This window comes from Miniopterus natalensis, chromosome 8 (assembly GCF_054644295.1).
Source record: "Miniopterus natalensis isolate mMinNat1 chromosome 8, mMinNat1.hap1, whole genome shotgun sequence".
Lineage (NCBI taxonomy): Eukaryota > Metazoa > Chordata > Mammalia > Chiroptera > Miniopteridae > Miniopterus > Miniopterus natalensis.
Window position 1 is genome coordinate 15,511,501 of NC_142088.1, and position 21,280 is coordinate 15,532,780.

The 21,280-nt window shown below is 39.7% G+C and overlaps 1 protein-coding gene across 1 annotated transcript in view; it reads left to right on the forward strand.

Annotated features, from left to right (window-relative positions):
- IKZF2 (IKAROS family zinc finger 2) overlaps positions 1 to 17,560 on the forward strand; it is a 134,966-nt gene extending 117,406 nt beyond the window's left edge. Inside the window, exons 7-8 of the mRNA XM_087819606.1 lie at positions 8,075 to 8,218; positions 13,945 to 17,560. Of these exons, the coding sequence (XP_087675732.1) occupies positions 8,075 to 8,218; positions 13,945 to 14,669 (869 nt within the window). The 3' untranslated portion in view covers positions 14,670 to 17,560. The remainder of the gene's footprint in view (positions 1 to 8,074; positions 8,219 to 13,944) is intronic.
- Positions 17,561 to 21,280: the final 3,720 nt, after the last annotated feature.

Consider the following 21,280-nt stretch of genomic DNA (forward strand, 5'->3'; position numbering starts at 1 on the left):
TTCACAGCCCTCTCCGCCGCTTCTGTCGGCTTTCTATGGGTTAAACACTTCTGTCTGCCCTTCGGCATGAAGAGGAAATCTGACTTTGTTTAAAACAATTGTAGATCACATTAACAGTCTGGGTTATCTTCTGAAGCATTTGAAATGAGTTGAGCTTTGGGACACTTGGCAAACAAGCTGTACTGAGTTTTTGTGATGCTCCCCGGTTATTTCTCATAACATGTGTTTGAATTAACATCATAATGGCAGGTGAATACACCAAAGGAAGGTGCTGTTTGTTCTTCCAAATAGTTAGAGACGGTTCCACCTAAGTCTGCAGGCTTCCTAGAAGATTTAATTGGTTATTTGTGCATTTCCGTTTCTCTTAGGTAAGTGATCAGGGATATAATTGGAATTTTCCGCAATCCGTCTTGTGAATTATCTGGGAAGCTACTGATTTTGCTTTCTATAAGTGTGGGGCACAAACTAGATCAAAATTAGGCACTATTTCTCTCCACAAAAATTAAAACCCAAGCAAAGCATCCTGACCTCCACAATACACAGCAGCAGATGGGAAGGCAGTCTCTAAGACTTTATCAGTTAATAATTCTCTCTTACAGAAAAATTCATGTTAGTAAATCAGCCTTACACAGGGAAGTTATTAATTTCTGTTCTTTAGATTTGGAGCCATCTTATTATCCTAATTATATTTATTTTATTATTCATACAAGTACATACAAAAATCTAAACTAATTGATATTTTTATATCTGTTATATAAAGATTGGCCAGTATTAAATAGTATATGATTAAGAATGCTATAGTCACTTTTAAAGTATAAATATCTATTGAGTGATTTGTAGAGAGCTAAAGGATTATCTGTGGGGTTTTTGTTTGTTTTATACAGTGCATATTGTGGAGCGGTGTTTATTGGATAGCTAATGATTGTACGTTGTTGGGAATTCTTTTTAATGAAAATATTTTGTTATTGTGAATAATTGAGGCATTTCTTTGTATTGAGGGTAGTTTATATAATATAAAGGGTCAGAGTTAATTCTGTTCATCATCGTGAGTCCATTTTTTATTATATTGTTATTAACTAAAAAATTTTAAAACCTCTCTGTTTTAAGTCTTAGTAAATTTGATATTGTAAGCTTGCATTACCTGGGCTTGTGAGGGTGGCACAGGTTCCAGAGCAGACAGGTGAAGGTGCTGTGAGTCCAGCCAACCTGGTCTGGCTATGTGGTGTCTGAGTGTGTTGCTCATAGGCTTGGCATGAGAATTAAATGTTATTGGGTGTGCAATAAACACCCAATAAATAGTTCTTTTTACTGTTACATTTCTGGGCATTAAATATTAAGAAGTAGTAAATGTCCAATCCCCTTTAAAGTTATGTTATTTACTGGTATTAATTTAGGCATTGGAGGTTTCATCTGCTGACTAAGTACACTGTTTCTGTTTAAAGTGCTGGTTGTAGAGGTGTCTTGAGGCAGGGTAGCTGATGGAGGCTTGGGGACATGCCAAAGATTGCCAAAAATTTCCAAAGACACCTTCTGGCACTGCCACTTTTTCCGTATAATGGTCTCTTATTGCAGTTTTGACATTTGATTGGATTATTGATTCTATTACTTCATTTTTCTGATCATAGTTATTTATGAAACTCTGTGTTGCAGGCACATCTGAATGAAAGAGAATCTCTCCAGGAGACTTTATATTGTTATAGGGAGATAGGTATACATAAATAATTATAGTCAACATTTTAACTATCTTTTGGCAGATTAACTAGTTATAGAATAAGTGCCAACAAGCAGTTTAAGCAGGTATATTTTAGGAAGGGGGAAAGACATTTTTCTAAACAACTGCAGCCTCAGCATGAACCCCATTTTCCAGCTTGCTTAGCTCTTCACAGCAAAGGCCCGTCACAGGTGGCTCTGAAACTGGACTTGAGGACGGAGGGTGGAAAAGTGGGAGAGGCCCTCAGGTACTGAGGAGTGCAGGGGCAAAGCCAAGGAAGAGTGGCGGGGGAGAGGTTTTGGTATCATTTATAGGCCCAAATATTTGTTCTTCAGTGTTGGATATAGATTTAACCACCTAAGGTAATGGTAATGACATTTAATGTGTACTTCTTCTAGGTGTATTGTAATAATAATCTGAGATTACCCTTAATCTCCTTTCCCCTTGGTTAACATACTTAGTGGGAAATTGAATGTATGGGGTAGAGATTGATAAATGCCACAAGAGAGGAAAATATGGATAAATGCTGCTAGAGTTCATCATTAACCTCAAAAACATTGCTTGGCACATGTCTCCTTTCAAACAGAGCCACAATGAAATCAGTCGTATTCCCTTCCCTCTCTTACTATCTTGTTACATCTCGTCTATGTTTTTGGTCTTTTCTTCTTGTGGTATGTGTGGGCGCTGCTCTACTTGTGGTTGCCGTTAGCTCCTTGGAATTAATTACTATTCTCTTATTTTCATGTCTGCATAACATAGTTTTATTTCCTAGCCTCTCTTTCCCAAAACACGCCCTTCCCCACGCTGGCTCTCCCAGTGAGAGAGTCTCTGAAGCCAGAATGGCATTCTGTCACGTCATTCAGGATGCGCTCATCGGGGCTTGTGTGCCAAGGGCTATGGGACATTCTGGGGCTATAAAGATCAATGGAACGGACACAGTTTCTTTCTTGCCTTTAGAGTCCGGTAGGAAATACATACTTAAAACTAAAATAAAATGAAGCCAATGCTCTAATGGAGGCGTATTTATACTTCTCCAGGGGCCCAGCTGCAGAGCTGGCTTGACTGTGTGTGGAGAAGTCAAGGAGGGCTTCTTGAGAGCAGTGGTTCATCCCTGCATGAGAATGAGAAAGTGGGCATAGACTAGACAGGCCCGCAGAGGCACTGTCCAGGCACAGTTCCCATCAGCTAAGGCGCGGAGGTTTGAGAGAACATTGACAGGTTCCTGGAAGGTGAGCGTACAGTTGGAGCTAGAGGAGGGGCAGGAAATGTGATTGAAATAATAGGTCGTAAAGTACAGATAGAGCCTTTTATGCTAACCCAATGTTTGAATTTCATGGGGGTAATCAAATTTGGGTCTTCTTAAGAACAATGTCACTGGTGTAGGATGCCCGCTCGCCGGGAGGGGCAGGAAGTGAGAACGCCGAGGGGACGGACAGGCAGCCCCAGGCGAGGAGGGACCGGGTGAAACGCTGAGCACGCGGTCAGCAGGTGGGAGGAAAAGTTCTTCAGTTTGATGGAAAGAGAAAAATAACGACTCGTCGTTTTGAAAACAAAGATAATAACGAATTTGGTTTTATGGCAGATTATCTTCTCTGAAAGTTATTTTATGCTCATTTTTCAAGTCTGTTCAGCTTGAAGAAAAAGCTTTAAAAACCAAAGCGTATAATTAACTCTTTCCCCTTGCCCAAAGACAAAAGTGAAAGTGCGGACTGGAAAGACAGCCAACTTTAAAGAAAAAAATTATTTTTTTTAATTTATGGTTTGAATTATTTGGTAAAGAGAATTCCTTTTTTGCAAGTATGGAGACATAATGGGAACCTGTGAACTCTGTTGTAAGCTTTTTCAACGTTTTCATTGGGCAACATTTCCTTCAGTAAGTCATTTAGGAAACACCCATTGACTAGTATATTTGTCTCACATCATAAAAGGTACTACAGATACAAAGTCAGGTAAAACGCAGTCTCTACCCTATGGTCATTTACAAACAATTGGAAGGAATCGACAGTAAGCCCACAGTTAGACCGCTGTGATAAGCACTCGGAGGGCACAAGGACAGACATCTAATTCACACTGGCTATCCGAGAGGAAATTCTAGGGAAAGTTTTTGAGTGGACTTTTGAAAGGCAAGATGGCCAACTGAATAAATGGAGGAGGGGCTTCATGCAGAGAGAACAGCACGTGTGAAGAAATAGAAATCTAAAAGGGCGTGGTGGGCTAAGGACCAGAAGCAGCTGTGTGTAATTAATTAGAGCCCAGGTTGTAAGGGCAAGAAAAGTTGGAAGGTGATAAAGCTAAAGATATAGGCTATGAACAGGGCATCAAGGGCCTGTTGAGCTAAGTGAAGAATTTGTAATTTATCCTAAAAAAAAATTATCATATTAACATTTTATTGCTGGAAGTGTGGGAGATAGATCAGAGTCCAGATAGAGGTAAGTAGGCCACTGCAACTATCTGTTGATTGATTGAGTTGGGCTTAGTGGCCTTCAATATGCAGAAAATTTAGGTACTTGGGAGCGACCATAGATGCAGATTCTAAAACACTTGGTCCTTCCATGTGTGTGGAGAGGTGGCAGGGAAGAGGAGGGGTGGGAGACTGGGTGAAAGGAAGAAATCTAGGATCTGCCACAGCTGTCTGGCACGGATCACCAGGTAGGTAGTAGTGCCATTTGCTGAGATGGAAATTAGGGAGACAGCACGTTTGGGGAGGGAAACGGAGATTTCCGTTTTTGAACATATTATTCTTTAAGTACCTGCAAGAGGTAGTCAAGTGAAACTAAGAAGTCATCGAATATTTATATGTGTGTGTGTATATACATTTATATTTATGTACATATACACACTCATACATATATATTCAACTTGAGAGAGGGATGGGTAGGAAATAAAATTGTGGGAGCCATCATTATATAGATAGTAGCCTGAAGTAGCAGGTTTTATAAAGTTAAATGGGTAAGTATAGAGTGAGACACCTAGAAGGCCAAGAACACACCAGGAAGGGAAAAAAAAGCGCCGTGAAGATGGGTAAGAGCCGAAGGCTTGAAAATGGAAAGAGTGATTTCATAGAGGCCAAAGCAAGGACCAGCACTATCTAATGTTCTCGAAGAAGATAACTAAGATAACTGAAAAGTTTCTTTTAGATTCAGCAGCATGGAGAAAATGCATGACAATGTAGAAGACACCTGTTGTTTCTGCCTGCCCCGCCTACCTTCCTTCTTTTGATAACAAGACTTTCATTTCCCTTTAGAGAAATGAAGCCATGGTGGACTGTTGGTCTAGGTGCCCTCTTCTAGCCATGGGATGGACATATGACCTAATGTGGGTCTCTTAGATTGTGTGTTCTTGGAATTTGAAATTTAAGTGGATGGATTGTTCAGTACAATAGCTGTATGTTGGGAACACTGTGGTTCTGTCTTTATGATTTAATCAACGAGATAATGAAATTATGCCAATATAAATCTATTTTTATCCTGGTTATAACTTCAAAAATAACTCCAAGGCAGATATTTGGTTATGAAATTTGCTCCAACAAGTGAAATTAGCATATTGGTATTTTCTTAGCCTAGCTGAATGTCTCACTATGGGAGTAATGCATTATTGAGTTAACTAGGGAGCTTGTTTTATGTGTCAAGAAATACATAGCAGTGGGCAAGAGTAGGTTTACAGTTTGTATGGAAAATAATACAATAATTAATAAATAACAATACAAGAATAAACTCTGTTTCATGTACTCACAATCATAAACCCACTTTTGCCCCTGTATATCCAGAAACATTTTGATGAGTTGCACCCAGATTCATGAAAGCAAAAAAATTGAGGTTAGTTACATAATTGAGAAAATATATCAGCTATATCCCCAATGGCAGACCATAAAAATATGTGAAACTTGTTTATATAAAGTCAAAATTCAAATTATGTCTACAAAGAATACTATAGCAGAGTGGCTAAGGAGCTAGATCACGTAGGTGCAGTTCATATATTCCTTACTAACAAGATGTAAACCTGAGGAAATAACATCTCTGGGTCTTTGTTTTCCTATCTGTAAAATGGAGACGGTAAATGTGCCTATCTCAGGGGGTTGTTGAAAGCATTAAATGAATTATTAAATGCACATCCTTAAAACAGTACTTACACATGTCAGTTCTTGTTGTTGTTGTTGTTGTTTTTATTATTGTCAGTATGGTAGAAAGAAGATCAGTATTTGATATGCAAAGGACCTTTGCAAAGTAGAATTTAGACCAGAGCTCTGCCAAAGTCATTGTTTTCAGTTCACATGAGCTTCATTGAACTTGGGACAAATCATCTGACTTGAGGTGGATGTGGTGTGGAACTGTTCCCACACCCAGGTTTCGTTCTGAATGTTAAATGTGTGCAAATATGAAAATTCAAGGTAAGACTTAGAGAAAAACTGCTAAGTTTTAGAATAGTCATTTCAAAACTAATTAGTATATTCAATTTGGGGGCAAACCCTGTTAGCCAGTTTTGCTGTTTTTTAGCAAAATTTACAACAACAAACTTTTTTTTTCTTTTCTTCTTTCATTTTGGGTCATGGTCTAAAAAACTATAAACCATTGTTGGTTTACAGTTATTTGGTCTATAGGTATTTTTTAAATAATGTAATAAGTGTTTGTGAACCCACCACCCAAAACAAAAGTCAAGATTTTGACAATAATCTGCACCCAATTACATGGTCCCCTGCCACCTCACCACTGCCATTCCATCCGCCTGTCCCCCCTTATTTGAATTCTATGGTCTTCCTTTCTTTGCTTTACTTTTATAAGTTTTTTTTTCTTTTTTACTTTTAGTTGTTTCTAAGATAGGGCATAATGTTTTGCGTAATGGAGGGGGGCACACTTTTTTCACTTGATAATATTATCAATATGTCAGTATAGAAATGAGCTGTTTCCTTGTTTCCGAATCTCATTCTTGGAATTTATTCCCAAAATAATATCCAATAATTGCAGAATCCCTTGTCCTTCATAACCAGAGGACCTGTTATAAAACAGAGATTTAAGATTAAATTTTTCTGGCCCATCTACCAGACTACATTAGGTTAACCCCAAACTCAGATTGAATGTCGATCTCTTTAAACATGTCAATTTAGGAAAACAATTTTCCGATGCTTTTTTCCCCCCAAATCTGCAACCTGTATTGCTTATTAACTAGGTCACCTGAATTGTGCACTGGATTTTCGTAACTTTCATCTCTTCCTTCCTCACTTCATTTTAGCGTCCACCCTTATAAATGAGAATGCATTGTGTTTCCCCCAGTGGAACTATCCTTTGCAAATGCAAGGAGCAGAATAAGCCATTTTACAGCACATGGGAACAAGTAAAGATACCCTAAGTATTAAACCCTTCAGTTTCCGAACAGCATTGGCACAGGTACAATTGGAGAAAGCAGCAATAATCAAGAAGCAATAAGTTATGGTCTTGCCTGCGAACACAGGTTTTAATCCATGGATCTGTCCGTCTCAGATGTTACTTAGTTAAACCTGCCCTTAGTTAAATGTTCTTTGACAGTATTTTTATTCAAAAACAACTTCGATGAGTTCTTTGCCTACCCTGTGTGTGTCAGTATCTAACCTATGAGCTAGTATATTAGCCCATGAGCAACTGGGATGAAGAGGGGGCAGCACTGGAAGTTTGTGTTGAACGAATTAGAGCAGTTTAGTGAGCAAATATGCCAGTTTGGAAATGGATTCTTTTATCCTGCCGAAGAGCTCTTTTTAAAATAAAGCACAACCCTGAAGCTGCTGCAGTTTACTCCCCATGTTCAGAATTGGATCTCCTTCGTGAAGGTGCTCTGTGCAGGTAGTCAGCCACTGCCATGGGGCGACCAGCTCACTCAGCGCATCAGGTAGAAAATCTGTTACAAGAAAATACTTGGGAAAAAAAAAAGAAAATACTTGGGTGGAAAAAACAACTGGTTAAATATTGTGCCGTTATTCTGTGTGTCTGTTGAAGCTTTCCTCCAAAACTAGTTGACTTACTTAAATTGTTTTACAAAAACAAACTCCAGAAGCCTTGAGCATAGTGCAGTCTTAAAGTAGTATTGATTTTAATCAATGTTAAAAAACACTTTCAGAGGCATAAGATGAGAAACAAGATGAACATGTTTGCCACCAATAATAGTGGCAGCGGTTCACGCCATGGATCTGAGAGAGACTCAGATAAAAAGAAACCCTCTGTGTGAGGGAGTAGAACTACTGGGGACTTGAACACTGGAGGTTATCTTTCTACTGGCTTTTACGCAAGCATACTGGCTTATGTTCGTATAACACATAATGAGAGGGCAAATTCAGCGTTGTATCTTTAAAGTGTTGAAGAAATTATCAGATTGCATTTTTTGTATGGTTTTATATAGTCCCTCCTATAGAAGACTGTAAGGAACAAGAGCCTATTATGGACAACAATATTTCTCTGGTGCCTTTTGAGAGACCTGCTGTCATAGAGAAGCTCACGGGGAATATGGGAAAACGTAAAAGCTCCACTCCCCAAAAGTTTGTGGGTAAGCATTACAAATGCTTTTGTTTCTTTAAAGAGGTGGTTTTAATGGGCAAAGACAAGTTCCCATGTGTTAGAAATATATATGGTGTACTTCAGTTCATGAAATAAACATCAGTCTTTTTTTTGCATCATTCATTTCTACTTTATGCCACTCCATGTGTAACACACACAGACATACACACACAGACATACACAGAGACATACACACACATACACACAAACATACACACACATACACACACATAAACGTACACACAGACGTGCACACAGACACATGCACACAGAGACATACACAAACCCACAGACATATACAAACACACATACACACACAGACATACACACACAAACACACACAGACAGTACACACACAGACATGTACACACACACTCACACTTAAGTATATGAGCTTAAGAAAGAGAAATAAAGGAAAGACCGATAGTACTAAGTTGCTGTCTCAAAAAGGAATGACATGTAAAATGAAATAGCATGTAAAAATAAAATGTTCCTTTATTTAAAGAATAACAACACTTAAGGGAAATAGTGAAGCCAGTTTTGGATTGTGTTTTAAAATTTGCTGTAGCACCAGGTTTTTAAACTGCTTTCTTTACATGGTGTTAATGTTTTCAGCAGTTGATCCAGGATAAAGAGAATTTTTTTTTTAATTCTGCATTAGAAAAATAATGTGGCAGCCTACGTTCAAGATGCTTCACATTTGGACTCGCATTTCCTATTTTGATCTTTGCTTTCATCCAGTCTGTGATCTTGAGCTGAAAAGATTAAATATGATGTAGTAGACTCCCCTTTTTCATTTCCAAGCCCTTAGCTGTTTCGATGCACTCCGAGTTGGCATCATTCTGCATACTGTACGTCATAAAGCATCTCTGAGGCTACAGAAAGCACCTAATTTTTAAAAAGACTGTGTGAATGATAGAGATTCAATATAAAGAATTGTCATTGATAGTATATGTAGTATCTGTTTTTATAGACCTTATCTAGGATAGACATTGGAAGAAATAAAATATATTCAAATGGATTCTCACCTTCTATTGTAAAAGTCATTGTGGAGTATTTTATGGGAGTTGGATGGTGATTGGGAGAAAACATTTTCTTTGGTTATTTCAGGGAGGAAAGGGTAATAAAACTCTATGACGCCAATAAACACTAAGAGAAGGTTTTCTTTCACTCGAAAATTGAAGAACTAACAAATCACCAAAATATCACTTGAGGGAAGCTGGAGAGATTAATCGACAGAGCTGATTGCGAGGGCTGAGGGTAGCCCTCCAGACCCCAGCTGACAGCAAGTCAGTGTGAAGCCCCTGAGAGTGTACTCAAGGGCCTTGTGAGCCCTTGGTAACCTCTCCTTCTGTCTCTCTTTCTTTTTATAAGTAACTTTTTTTAAATGGCAGTTCATCTATTCTTAAAATTGATTCATTTGATGGATGTCCATTAAATGCCGGTATCTCAACTAGACACTAGCGTAGTTGGGAGAATATGAAATTTATAACTATTTTTTCTGTCTTCTGAATTTATTTTGTTCTGCTTTTTGAAACATTTTCATGTTTTTTTATGACTTAGACATGCCAACTCTCAATTTGATTTTATTACATTCCTTAGAAAAGAGGGACAGATTTTTTTAATTTACATTTTGATTCTAAAGTAATGACATTAGATTTTTATTAGGGATTTGATGGGTTTTTTTCTTTATTTGGATTCCGCCCCAGTAGTAATATAGAACAATTGCATAGTAACTGTGAAGTGAAGATTTCATCATTCCCCACTCACTGTAAACCCCTTTTGACTGTGTCCCTTAGTTAAACACTGTTCTTTGACCTGCTCAAGGCCTCCTGGCCAGTGATCCCTGAGCATTCTCTGTATGTCTGTCTCCTCTCTTACCCAGCTTCGATTCCATGGCTCATCACTTTTCCCACTCTCCTGCCAATATTCTTGACTGTCCTGGTTTGTTGTCCTTCTGTCTTCTCCTGGTGGAACCCCACCCTCTAGTGAAGCCATGTCCAGGTCCACGTAGCTGCTAGTACTTTGGCGAAAATCTCACAGTCACTGCAAATAAATGAATAGCTGATCTCAAGGATCAGTTGTCCCCCCCATGCTCTGCAGCAGCCATCCTTTGACTTAGCCCAGAATAGTCTTCTCTCCTACTCACCGCTACCACCATTTCAGCCTTTCTCTACTCTGCAAAACATGGCATCTCACTCCTTGCTGAAACTATGTCTAGACTCACAGGGAATAAAATCAGTTGGAGTGATTTCAGTGTAGCGACCCTACTCCTGTAAGATTCTGTGCATGCCTCTGAATGCTTCCTTCTTTCCTCTTTGTCTCAAAGAAAGAGTGCCCCTCTTTCTGATTAAGGTTAATTCCTCTACTTGTGCTCTGGAGTTCTCCTACCCCAGCCCCCCAAATACCTCACATTATTACTTTTCTTCTTCTCTCTTGGGCATTTTTATTTCAGTATTTAATATTATAAACTCTCATCATGAAAAACAGAATCTTCCCTCAGACCCAAGTCTCCTTCAGGTACTACCTGCAGTCTCCTTCTCTTCAAAGATGGAGTTCTTGAGAGTGTTCTCTGCGCTTGTTTTCTATGATTTCTTTCTTTCAACTCACACCCCAGTCTGTGCAGCCTGGCATTCCTCCCTGTGCTCCACAGAAATTATTCTCATTAACATCACCCCTGGCTTCCATAGTGCCACAGCCAGTGGACCTCTTTTAGACGCTTACGCAACCCTAGAGAGCATTTGCCCCTGTTGATTAATTCCTTTTAAATACTCTCCTTGGTTTCTGTGACACTGAGCTCTCGTGCATTTCTTCCAGCTTCTCTGGCTGCTCTTGTGCATTTCTTCCAGCTTCTCTGGCTGCTCCTTTCTGGATCAGCTATGCAAATGGGAGCAAAAGTACTAATGGAGGACTCCATGCATAGGCCTACATATTTTAATATAAATCAAGGTGAAAAACTGTTATGTTTCACAAGAAGGCTGAGTTCAAATAGGGAATTCTCAGATTCCTTGGAGTTCAACACCCAGACCTCAGCAGCAAGAGCGGAACCGCCCTGGCCTGGAGCCAGGCCCCTCTCTTAGACACATTCTTGGTTCTCCCCAGTTTCAAAAGGACCCTCATGCCCACGTGGGCAGACACCTCAGCCTGCACATCCCAGCTCTTGTCACATTGTACCCACACATTGTGCATGAAAAGTAGTGCGTTGGCCATTCCTCAAGCCTGAGTGTACATCCCAGCAGCACAGTCGGTGTTCTGGGGGATGGGCCCTGTGAAGAAGACTGTGAACCCTGCTTGCAAGTTCAGAGCCATAAGGGCAAGGAATTTCGGGGTGCAGAGTATGGTCTAGGGAGTAAGCTTCAGACAGGCACATTCCCTTGGCCCTGCACATTCCTCATTCCATGAGGAGCAAGGCCCAGGGCTGTCTAAATGTGGGGCTCAGTGCAGGAATCCCACTTGCCCCGGTCTGCGGGCGACATCAAAATCTTGGTGTTCTTTCGGGTTCTGTTGTTGAATTTCTCTTCTTCACTCTTTGCCTGTTCATGGGTGATGTCATGTATTCCAGTGGCTTTTGAAGTTACTTTCTATCAACTGATGGCTTTCATCTCTACATCTCAAGGCCAGATCTCTCTCTCCTGAGTTGGAGACTATACCTCAGTGCCTACTGGACATAACTATCAGCTCTTCTTTTCTATCTCATTGACATCCACTAAGTTTCCTAGGCGAGAAACCTGGGCTGCACGATTAACTTCATTTTTTCACTCTCTGTGTTGATAATCAGCAAGCCCTAGCAGCTGTATTTCCCAAGTTTCTCCCTAGTCCATCAAATTTTCTCCATTTCCGCTGCCACTATGCCAGTTCAGGCCACCACGGTCTCTAGCAACAACTTCCTAAACAACCCTCTAGTCAAGTCATTTACCTGCTTAATCTTTTCAGTGCTGTTGCTCTCAGGATCAAATTCAAATTCCTTTGCTGTTGAGTGAGCCCTAAATTACATGACACCATCCTTCTCACCAATTTTCACACCTGTTGCCTCTGAGCCGTACCACCTTCTGCCCCACCTCCACATTGCTTTACCGGGCTAATATCTGCCACCGTATTTGTATCTCAGGTGTCACTTCTTTCAAGAACTCATCTTTGGCTCCCCTAGTATGAGATATGAATTCCTCTTAGTTGATCCCATAGCACATGCCACACTGTATTATAAAGGCTTCCTAAATTGCTGTTACCCCCCTCTAACCAGTAAACTCTTTGAGACTATAGATGAGGTTGGCGTAGCTTAACTTTTAAAGTTCTGACATTGGATACCACAAGATGATTTCTTTTTTTTTTCTTTTTTTCTTCCATTTTCATTACTCTGGTCATTACTCTGCTCTCCCTTTGGGGACCTTCCTTCAAACCTGAGATAATACCAGCTCCTTGAAAGTGCTTTTCCAGCCTGCAGTTCTGTGGACCAGCATTTCCTATCAACATTACAAGTTAGGTGTCCATCTGCAACGACACGCTAAACGTTCATAATAAGTCCACAGGTATTTTCGAGAAGCATTACCCTGTGAAGATTTACCTATCAGAGTAACTAGGTAATTAGTAGGAGACCATATTTGTTTTAGTGGCAGAAGTTTAAAAAGATAAAATATTCTGTCCAGAGCTGGTAATATTTAAAGGAGAAAAATTAAAACTACTTCTTGTATTCTATGCACTAAACTCTTTAATCATTAACATTTAGACGTGGCAGAAGTTTAAAAAGATAAAATATTCTGTCCAGAGCTGGTAATATTTGAAGGAGAAAAATTAAAACTACTTCTTGTATTCTATGCACTAAACTCTTTAATCATTAACATTTAGACGTAAAATGAAGTTAATTGACATAAATATTAAAGGGAAAGGTACAAACATACTTCAATCAGGGAAAAGTATAGAAAACTGACAGTGTGTCACACCAGCACCATCTCATACGTGTCTGAATAAGAAAGGGGGAGGGGTGTAAACATGAATAATTATTCCTGTTGAGATGCAAAACAACAAAACATAATATTTTCCAAGTTTATAAATACTTTTGTTGGGAGTAACTCCTATTTTTAAATAGCCCCAAATTTCATTCCATTTACCAGCCAGTACAACTTTTAACAGTATTTTCATTGGGACTCTTGAACTCTCCAGAATGAAATATGTTAGCTCTGTAATTGTTTTTCAGTATAGCAGCTAAATCAACCAAATTCACCCCACACAAAAGTGAGGGAACAGGTTTTATAACCAAAGATCGCTCTAGCTTTTAACAATCTTTGTGGCTTGGTCACCGATGTTCACAATATGCAGAAAACAAGCGTAGCCTGAGTTCTGTTCACCTGGTATTTTTTCTTTCTCCTGTAGTTGCTGAGCTCTAGACAAGTAGAAATTTTAATAGTGAATGAAAACAAGATAACACACTCAATTATACTTCTCAGGCTGGATGCATTTTCACGATGGCATTAGAAGAAGTACAAATGGCTTGTGAAATTTTTATTACTAGTCCCCTTTGCAGGGTTAGAGGGTCTGTGAGCCTCAGCAGAATTAAACAGCCTAAACACTTAAAGAGTAAAATATACCATGTTACAGAAAATGGATTTGATTCGTTAGCTTTGTACTTTTACGTTTTTAATCCAACCACTCATTTTGTTGTGTCTTTTTTTTTTTTTTCTTTTCTTTCCTTTTTGCCTCCCTTCCCCTCTCTCTCTTCAGGGGAAAAGCTCATGCGATACAGCTACCCAGACATTCACTTTGACATGAACTTAACGTACGAGAAGGAGGCTGAGCTGATGCAGTCTCACATGATGGACCAAGCCATCAACAATGCAATCACCTACCTTGGAGCTGAGGCCCTTCACCCTCTCATGCATCACCCGCCAAGCACAATCGCTGAGGTGGCCCCAGTGATAAGCTCAGCTTATTCTCAGGTCTATCATCCAAATAGGATAGAAAGACCCATTAGCAGGGAAACCTCCGATAGTCACGAGAACAACATGGATGGCCCCATCTCTCTCATCAGACCAAAGAGTCGACCCCAGGAAAGAGAGGCCTCTCCCAGCAATAGCTGCCTGGATTCCACTGACTCGGAAAGCAGCCACGATGACCACCAGTCCTACCAAGGAAACCCTGCCTTAAATCCCAAGAGGAAACAAAGCCCAGCCTACATGAAGGAGGAGGGCAAGGCTTTGGATGCCACCAAGGCCCCGAAGGGCTCCCTGAAGGACATCTACAAAGTCTTCAACGGAGAAGGAGAACAGATCAGGGCCTTTAGGTGTGAGCACTGCCGGGTCCTTTTCCTGGACCACGTCATGTACACCATCCACATGGGCTGCCACGGCTACCGGGACCCACTGGAATGCAACATCTGTGGCTACAGGAGCCAGGACCGTTACGAGTTTTCATCACACATTGTTCGAGGGGAGCACACATTCCACTAGGCCTTTCATTCCAAAGGGGACCCCTATGAAGTAACAAACTGCACATGAAGAAGTACTGCACTTACAATCCCACCTTCCCTAAGATGTTGACATACCTTTTTTTTTTTTTTTAAACATTACTGTCATTAATTCTTATTTTGTGGACGCAGTGTCTTTCTGCCTAATTGCAATTAGGAAGCAACAGAAGGGACAGGGACGGGGGAATCTTGTTTCTTGATTACTTGGCTTATTTTGTGGGAATTTTAAGAGCAGTTCATTTCTGCCACACATAGATAGAAGGCATATCGTGCTTTGGAAAAAAATCGATTGATTCGCATAGATTCACCTAAGAGATTCTGATTTGCCACAGATGTTCAGGATTATGATCTAAAGCAGGAAAGTCCCCGTGTGGGACTTTCGCAGTTTAAAATGGTATAAGTAATTTAACGCTTCAAAGAAGAATTTCTTTCAAAATGTAAACTGTTTTGTTTTTCCTCTAGAGATCATGGAACAGAAACACATTGTTACTTTCAGTGATAGCTCCTTGGAAGGGTTGTTGTCGTGGGTTCTATGTTTACTTCCCCTATGGAATTTATAACACAGTATGTTATACACTGTACCATATAGCAAACCTTTTAAACTACAGGAAGTTAGGGCACCTCCAATACATCCGAGGTCCTGGGATCTTATTTTTCTAAACTTAAGCACTGTTTTTCCATAGTTTTGATGACTGGCATTTTATAGACACCCTGGCAGCCTTACTTTTAACACCTTTAATGAATAGTATTTTTTATCTAGTTTTTGGAATAACATATGGTCTAAGAGTGGCTAAGAGGGAGTTGGTAGTTTCCAGAAGGGACCTCTACTTTTCATAAATTTGCTTGGGAAGTTTTTTCTTTTAACGTTGAAATGTGATGGCCGCGTAGTATACGTGTTTGTTTCTCAAAGTATGCTTACGATTGTCACTTTATCAGCATTTAATCAGTGTTAACCAGTCAGCAGAAAAATATAATTAGGCTAACAGTAGGGGGGAAAAAAACCACTCAGAAATCCCTTTTCTGGTATATTCCTCTTTTCACTTGTGTTTTTCAAGCTGTGACCACCCAGTGTTCTGTCCATAGTCCTTTCATCTTTTACTCTTCCAGTGGAAGGTCTCACGTCCCGTGCTACAGGCTCTTTCTTTCAAACTCTCCGGGGAGCGATTGCTAATTTGACCCGAATGTGTAACGTGAACCCCGTAAGGCTATGGAACTAGGGCTATCTATTCTAGTATTTCTTCAATAATAACATCTACCACTTTGGGTGTGAGGAAAGGGGACTTGTTACCTATCCATTGGACTATAGCTATAAAACAAACAACAACAAAAACAACAAAGCTTATTTTTACCCTTCTGGGAGTGTAGGATGCGACCTAACCTCCAAGTGACAGCGACTGTATCCTGCACACTTCCAGTCTCAGAAACATTCAGCTATTGATAAGTCCTTGTCAGAAATGGATCTCAGCTCCTCAGTGCAGAATTTCTCTTCTCGTAATCAGTACACGTTACCACAGCTCACGTGCAGGCTGTAAGTTCGCGTATACAGGTGCTCTGTGCTTCGCAGTCCTGCAGCTTTAGAGGGAAGCCACCCAGTGAGAGTGATTCAAGGCATTTGGGGGGCGGGGGGTGGGGGGTACTTGGAGGCAGAACTCGTTGCCCGTGTTGGGAGAGGGCAAGCCTAACCGTGCCTGGAGGATCTGATAACCATTTGTGAAATCTGTTAGCAGTAACTGATAGCTGCTCTAAAAAAGTATCATTAAGTTGGGTGCAGAAACTATGTTTCTTAATACAGAATGTGTGAGAATTAGCAAGACTAGGGGGCTACGGACAGATAAGCCACTCTGGCCTCAACGCTGCTCTCTGCTCGTTTTCTAGCAACTTCCAGGCCCCAGCAAGCCGGAGCTCAGCAGCTAAGCAGAAACGGTTGCAACGCAGCTCCTTCTACTAGCCCCTGTTGTAATTGTATTTGGAGAAATGTCCAAACTGTCTCTTTAAATCTAAGAGAAGCACCAAAGCAGAGCTGTGAAATGTTTTAAATAGAGTGCCCACTGTCTTTTTTTTCTCTCGCATGCTTTGGTACCTCGGTACAGTATCAACGAACAATTTATTCGAAGGTAAAGCGTGTCTTTGAGACTCCCTCATGCCTCCCACCCTAACCACACATAAGTAATTGATTTTGTTTTTCCTTTTGGTGGTAGGCAAATCATTTAAATCAGTGATTTTGTGTTTAACTGCAATTTAAAGAAACAGTTGGATGGCATTCAGTATGTTTATAACTTTGGCTCTGTGTGAACTGCTGGTGTCTTCTATAAATTTTCTTCCTGCTTATGGTGGTTGTTTTTTTTAATGTGAACAATTATGTACCTGCCCTGAGATAACACTGAATTTAGGTGGATCTAAAGAGTTGTGTAGTATACCCCAAGAAGACAGGGCTCCTGCACCCTCCTTTTCTGGTTTCATCTTTTTAGGAATCCGTTTTATTGAAGGGACTTAGAAGTCATGAGAGCGCATTTGCTACAAGCGTATGCTTGTGCTTTCTTAGCCTCGTGACATGAGGCACAGAGAGAGGTAAAGATGGCTCAGGGTGTGACCGGGACAAATGAGGACAAGGCCCATTCAGGTGTGCAGGCTAGGAAGAACTCCTGTGGACACCGTGCTTTCCGGGACACCTGGGTGCTGTATCTGCAGATTCCTCCTCACAAAGGAGGTAAGCAAGGAGGTAGCACCTCAAAATCAGTGTGAGGGTCAGACACCAGATAAATCAAGTTTTATATGACAGGTGTATGCCAGTTAATTCAGGTGAGAGTTTACAACAGAGTAGTTGAGGGGCATGAAAATGGGTGAGTCTCTGTGTTTTCTATTTTGGCAAAAATTCAGAAATTCATCACATTGCTTTGCCCTAATTTTGCCCAGAGTGTTCTCCCCAGCCCTTGGCGAAGCCTGCGACCTCTCCCTAACAGCCCTCAGCCGCTGATCGGGCCCTTTTCCAGAGAGAGAGTGAGCGGGACGCAGACGGCAGGCGAGCCCGAGTTGACGCATTCCTTTGAGAATTTTCTGGAGGGACAAAGTGGGAGAATGGGAGACCAGGATTTAGATTTGGCTGCAAAGTAGGGAATATCTCTTCTGCACACGTACAAGCGTGTGTCCACACACGTCCTTTTAAAGAAAAATCGTGAAAAGAAGCCATTGGAGTGGTGAGGTGTGTTGCAAGAACATAGGGAGGGTTAACTGCTCTTGGTACCTGAGCGCTCAGCACCTTCCTCCCTGCCCGCCGGTGCTGAGAAAGAGCAGAGGTTGCTCCTGTGTCCTTGGGACTCCTTGGAGCTATTGAAAGCCGGGTCTTTACTATCTACTTCAGAAACCATCAAAGTAATCAGTGAAAAAAGTAGATTTTAAGCTGATCTGAGACAGCCTCCCAAGTGAAAGAAACGGGTTACTTTTGGACAGGAAGATGCAGAAAAGAAATGAGGGACTGTTACCCGTTGGCAAGTGGAGAAAGACAAGAATATTTTGGTGAACTTGATACTGTCCTGTGTCTCAGTCGCACACCTCACAGAACCACCGGGAAGTCATTATGATAGTTTATGTACACGTCTGACAAAAGTTACATCAGCGAAGGGATTTTGGTGAAAATTGGTCTGTTTACTTCCCAATGTTAATTCATTTTATCTCCAAAATGATTCCTTAAGGTAGAAAAAGAAAAGTCTGCAAAAATACAAACAAAAAACTGTCTGCCCCGTAGCTTCAAGACAGAACCTAGATTATGAGGTACTGGCCGTGTTATTTTTAAACTTTAAATTGTTCATTTTACAAAAAAGGATGTTACATCTCTGATCATCTTTAGTTGTAGTTTATGTATTATTTTAGTAAGTACTATTTCATGACTCCTGTTCTGAAACAGAAATTCCACAAATGCACAGGAAAAAAAAGAGTGGCAGCGAAATTGTAGTTTGTATATATGAAAGTTATCTTAGAAATGTTTTTAAACCTCCAGTTTCTGCAAAATAATTAAAATATACAGTAACTGGTCTCTTTAAGATCCTGAATCTAATGTATTAAATACTTAGGAAATGTTTTTATATTGGTGCCTTTTAAAAACGCATTGAGAGTGTTGATTAGCTGTTGTACCTCTGCAACACTTTTATTATGTATTTTTAAAAATCACTTAAAATTGAGCACTATATAATTTATCCTCGTGTTTTTAGGGCAACGCTGTTCGAAGAATTTCCAATACAAAGCCGTTTCAGCCCATCTGTGCAAAGTCAAAGGAAATTTTGAAACCAGACTTTAATATCTTTTTAGTTAGATAGTATTTCTGAATCCCGTTACAAGATTATGCAGGTGACACAGGAGGTAGATGGAAAGTTCAGCTGTGAATTGCATTATGGTATGTGTTTTGTTTTGTGTTTAAGGAAAAATAAGTTCTGATATCATGCAAGACTTTGTTAGTGGAATTTTTGCTCAATAAAACAAAGCATTGTTTTGGAATTTCATCTAATGACTAGCATTGCACTAGTCTTAGAAACTCTGTCTTCTAATCTGTTAATGTTTAATGGAATAATGTAACGAAGCAGGTAACTCATTCTCCTTGAACAAAACAAAACTGAGCAGTCGTATCACACTGCTGTTCTCCACAGCACAATCTCAGATGGTTCCCCACCATGGCTGCGTATTACTTGCAAGGAATGTGTTAGGATATGACAGCTTTTTAAAACTAATAATAATAATAATAATAAGCTGCTTGTTATACAAAGCAAATGTCATGTGACCAAGAAGCTGTGATATGCTCGTGTTTCCTTTTTCATAGCGGATTGCTAGGCCAAATAATGACACCTTAAATATTTTTACATTTTTTGCAGAAACCTAAAATTTTGAGATTTCCCTGCGGTTTTTATGTAACATTCTGGTTCTGGCTTTTTAGTTTTCTCTTGCTGTACTGTAAGTTTGTGGGTACTTTTCACATGCACTCTTAGGAGTAAGATCTTAATTCTGTTGATGAGGCTTTTCCCCCCCATCACATTGCATTTGTATATTTTCTGTATAAATTTGTTGTGAATTAACCTTTATCCCATACAGAGAAGGGTATGTGAATGACTCGTTTTCTGCGATGTCCTTTTTATTGTGAATACAACATAAAATTTAGAGGCCCTCTGCTAAACCACATTAAGTATAGCATAGAGCTTCATGCAGGCACAGGTCAGCCAGTTTGCATTGATTGGGCCTCCCGATTACCTCAAGTGACACACAGCAAGAAGAGCCTCTCCGATGGGTGGAGGTCCCTGAATCCCCTGCTATGCACTTATCAGGATTCTACTTAATTTAATTTACTGGAGATGAATTTTAGAAATTGAATACACTGTAATAAGGGAAGGACCCTGGGTTTTGTTTTTGTTGTTGTCTTTTGTTTATTTTTTTTAAGTAGTTCAGTTTCTGAAACTGTGATTTTTAAAAAATTGACTGTCAAGCACTCTCAGATGTTGAACATAAATCATTTCCCCTTCTGCGTAACAAAATCCTCCGCGTTGTCTCTTCTTAAATGTTGTCTCCCCTCCTCCACCCCTCTCCTCCCTCTGTCCCTGTCTCTTCCATCGTTGACTTTGGACTTCCCCACCTGTCTTTTCCCCCTGCTAGTTTGAAGATTAGGTCAATTCTTACTTCAGAGTCATGGGTCTCTTAAGTCTTAATTTTTTGTGTGTGATTTTTTTTGTTGGCTGTATAATCTGCTGACATATTTTTATACTCAAGTGTAGTTTTATATTAAAAAGAAAAGTAGTTGGATTAAAAATGGTAAGGTATATAACCTCGGTGTTACTTTCACTTTCAAATATTGGGTCCCTAAAATAGGACTTCAGAGATTATGTAATCATCATATGGTATGTTTGCCTTCCTTTTTTGTTGAATTTTGTGTTCTGATTTGGTTTTCCTCCTAAAGTGTATATTATGAGAGATTAAACAATTTTTGCAAGTATTTAGGAAGATGTTAAAGTTTTAAAGTCTTAACTCTTTCCCAGTTGGGAAAAAATGCTTTAACATTACTATTATATTATTCCAGGTTTAGAGGGGGCTCTCCAGGCTCCATATTTGCCCTTAATAGTTGGACCTTTTAGACCATGTGTTATTTGCAATTCTAGGATGATTGCTTCTGCTACTTAGTTTAAAAGATATTTTTCTTTTCTTTCTGTACAAGTGCAATACTTTCCTTGAAGTCTTAAAAACTATGGTTATTTTGTTTGTTTGTTTGCTTTCTGACCTATTCTTTCGTTAGTTAATGAAAAAAGAAACCCTTGAAAATCATGGTGTGTTAGTTAAAGGACACAAAAAGCAAAGAGAAAAACACTTCACAGTAAAAAAAAATCAGAGAATATGTAAACCATTGATCTTATCTCACGGCACCTTGATTTAGGCTAAATTCCCATTGCAAGCAGTAATCTTTTGCCTGAGAAGTGTGTCCTAAAGCTGAAAGAGACTGAATTTTCTTCTTAGACCCTTGCTCAGTGTTTTAAATTAAGAACCTAATATTTTTTATTTCAATTTTCTCCTTTTGACAATGAACTTTAAAATGAAAACAAAGCACTTAGCTCAATTTTAAACACT